At 40.0% G+C, this 3,548-nt stretch overlaps 1 protein-coding gene across 1 annotated transcript in view; it reads left to right on the forward strand.

Annotated features, from left to right (window-relative positions):
• Window positions 1–3,524, forward strand: part of oprd1b (opioid receptor, delta 1b) — an 11,940-nt gene extending 8,416 nt beyond the window's left edge. The window contains exons 2-3 of the mRNA XM_024268431.2: window positions 720–1,075; window positions 1,244–3,524. Of these exons, the coding sequence (XP_024124199.1) occupies window positions 720–1,075; window positions 1,244–1,773 (886 nt within the window). The 3' untranslated portion in view covers window positions 1,774–3,524. The remainder of the gene's footprint in view (window positions 1–719; window positions 1,076–1,243) is intronic.
• The last annotated feature ends 24 nt before the right edge of the window (window positions 3,525–3,548 follow it).

Genomic DNA, 3,548 nt, shown 5'->3' on the forward strand with positions numbered 1-3,548 from the left:
GCTAAACTCCAAAATAGCTAAAAAAAAAAACCTTAATAAATGCCAAAATATTCCAAAAAGCTAGCAGAATGACAATATAACTTTCAACTTTACTACACTCTGACTCTATATAATATAAATTAATGACTAATCGACTAATAGATTAGTCGTCAACTATTTTAATAGACCATTAGTCGTCGATTAGTTAACTTATCGTGGCAGCCCTGATTTACATGCAAGCTAGGTTGGGAGTTACAGGTGTTGTGAACTCGCAAACACAGCTTGTAACTTGGCTAACCTTTAGCGTGTGACAAACAAGTTGTTGAGTTACTGTCAATGCGGTTAATAAAGTCTGACTGACGGATTCATCTCTGACACTTTTGCCTCGCTTAATGCATCCTTGAGTATGAAATATTTTCAAAAATAAATTTATAATCCAGTGTGTCTCGTAGTGCAGAAAATACAGTAATTATCTGTCTGTAAAACGCAGCCCTGTAGATGTTCCCAGATCAACTGCTGTAGTAAAGACAAACAGGGTTTGATCTGGTCTTACATGCTCATTTTCGAGGTGAGCACATAAAAATGTAGTTAAATTTGGTTGGCATTTGAAGGAAAATGAATGTAAAAGTGCTTCTAACCTTGAAACTTTTAATAGCCGAGTGATAGAAATGACCTTTGTGAAGTTCTTGTTCTCCTGAGTCCTGTGTAATTGAAAATGAGCCTTTCTTTCCTGTGATTAGGTACACTAAGCTGAAGACAGCCACCAACATCTACATCTTCAACCTGGCTCTGGCTGATGCTCTGGCCACCAGCACCCTCCCCTTCCAGAGCGCCAAGTACCTGATGAGCACGTGGCCCTTTGGAGAGCTGCTGTGTAAAGTGGTGATCGCCATCGACTACTACAACATGTTCACCAGCATCTTCACGCTCACCATGATGAGCGTCGACCGTTACATCGCGGTGTGTCATCCTGTCAAGGCCTTGGACTTCCGAACGCCAGCCAAAGCCAAACTCATCAACATTTGCATCTGGATCCTCTCCTCCGCTGTGGGGGTGCCGGTGATGATCGCGGCTGTTACCAAGGTGACTGATAATGGTGAGAGGAATTTAATTGTTGCAGCATAAAGCTAAAAGTCTCTTCGTTGTATACAGCATCAGCTCTTTTCTTGTTATTAGAGGCGGCAGTGAAACAATGAACTGGAGCTGGGTTATTAACTTAAATTAGCTTCTGCGCATTAAAGCGCTAATTGTTTTCCCTCTTCAGGAAGCACCGCCTGCACACTCACCTTTCCGGAGCCGGAATGGTATTGGGATACAGTGACGAAAGTCTGCGTCTTCATCTTTGCCTTTCTGGGTCCGGTTCTCATCATCACCATCTGCTACGGTCTGATGATCCTGCGACTGAAGAGCGTCCGCCTTCTGTCCGGTTCCAAGGAGAAGGACAGAAACCTGAGGCGGATAACCCGCATGGTCCTGGTGGTGGTGGCGGCTTTCATCATCTGCTGGACCCCCATTCACATCTTCATCATCGTGAAGACTATGGTGCATATTGACCGTAATAACCTCCTGGTGATGGCGAGCTGGCACCTGTCCATCGCTCTGGGCTACATCAACAGCAGTCTGAACCCGGTTCTCTATGCCTTTTTGGACGAGAACTTCAAGAGGTGCTTCAGGGACTTCTGCCTGCCTGGACGCTCCAGCTCGGAGCAGAGCAGCTTCTCCAGAGCGCGTAACAGCGCCAAGGAGCCAGCGTACGTTTGTGCACCTGCGGATCCACAGGAAGCGCCCACCTGACTAAGGCTGGATCGGTCAGAGGGGAGTGTAGTCCAGAATGAGTTCCAGACTAGTGTCACACAGGTGTCCACCACAGGAGTCTGAGTCCACAGATGGTCCCCAGAACCGTCCAAACAGACTGGACTGAATTGAGCATAACTCATTCTACTTTTAGCATCATGTAAGTCTTTCAGTGCAATCACAAACCTGTGTGTCTGTGCATCAGGATCCAGGCATAAAAACATGGACAAAGCCCCCCAGGCGAGGCAGAAGAGCTGAAGGGTCGATAACGTCCTTGCAGAAAAGCCGCTTCAAAGCTCAAGATTGATCATTGAGAAAATGACTTTTCAAACCTCCAGCTTAAAGAAATGCACAGTCAACAGCTGTTCACCTGAAACAATAAGCACTCCTCCCACACAGCACAGATATTTCATCATGTTTGAAGAATTTTATGAGGCAACCAGAAGTTTAATCCAAAAGACGCACCATTATTGTGTTTTTATATTTCTGTATTCATGTATTCAATTCATAGAATCCATGAAAATCTTAAATTAATTTTCTATAGAAATTTAATTTACCCCAAAACAGTGGCTGGCAATACTATGTTAATCACAGCAATTAAATGAATAACTAATAAATACATTTAACCATTAAATAGGTAGTTTGTTTTCACAATTGTACAAAAACATTTTGATCGATCCAATAATATTAACAAGAGTGCATCACTGGTTAATCGTTATGATGTAAAAATGTATATATGTTTATAGTCTTTTATTTATTCATTTTATGGAAATTATTTTGTTCTGATTTAGGATTTATTTTTCTTATTTAATTAATTTTAAATTAATATAAAACTGCAGTAAATAGTAGTTGGTATTGTTGCTTTACAGCTTTATAAATAAAACATTATATAATGTAAATATGAATTGATTTTATTTACTCACTTTAATTTAGTTGGTTGAACTGATTATTTATCAAACTATTTCGTACTGTGTTGTTGTTTATTGGAGATTTTGACAGATTTGTGCTTGATTTACTGGCAGAACGGATGTAAAACAAATCAAATGTAACAGGATAAATTATAGGTTTTAAGATGAAGATGTCTGTAAAAATGCCCTGCAGGAACAAACAGAGCGCTCACCATGCGAGGGACTGCACCTTCATGCTGCTCTGGCTGTAAACGTCCTCTGTTTTTGTGGAGTAAAAACAGAAAGCGACTCTGCTCTCTGAAAGACTGATGACTTGAAATCAGGAGCAGCGGGACTCCTGTCCCCCACTGAAGGAAGAAAACAGACATTTCCTTTCACTTTGTGGATAAACAGAAAGCTGGTATTGATTTGGGAGATTATTTAAATGCTGCCGCATTTTAATTTAAATCACTGTCCAGTGTGCAGCATGTATATTTTCAAATGTTGCTCAGATAATAACTGTCGGTAGTACGATATTTTCTCTGATGATGTGATTTGCTGCAAAGCAGTCAGTAAAATTCAGTGTTTATGATTTACATGTACTTTATGAATGTTGGGAAAGCAAGTAGTTTTATTTACTTGAATTAGACATTTTTGATCATCAGTGGAGCAGAAATGCTCCAGAGACATCATGTGGATGAGAAGAAAAAAGCCATCATGCCTTATTTAGTAGTGCTTTAGATGTTCTATATTGAAATAATTGCGTTGGAGATTTAACTCAATCGTTAACATATTCCCCCCCCCAAAAATAATTTTTTGCTTTTTTTTTCTAAAATGAATGCAGCTAACAGTATATATATATATATATATATATATATATATATATAT

The sequence above is a fragment of the Oryzias melastigma genome, linkage group LG16 (genome assembly GCF_002922805.2).
Source record: "Oryzias melastigma strain HK-1 linkage group LG16, ASM292280v2, whole genome shotgun sequence".
NCBI lineage: Eukaryota > Metazoa > Chordata > Actinopteri > Beloniformes > Adrianichthyidae > Oryzias > Oryzias melastigma.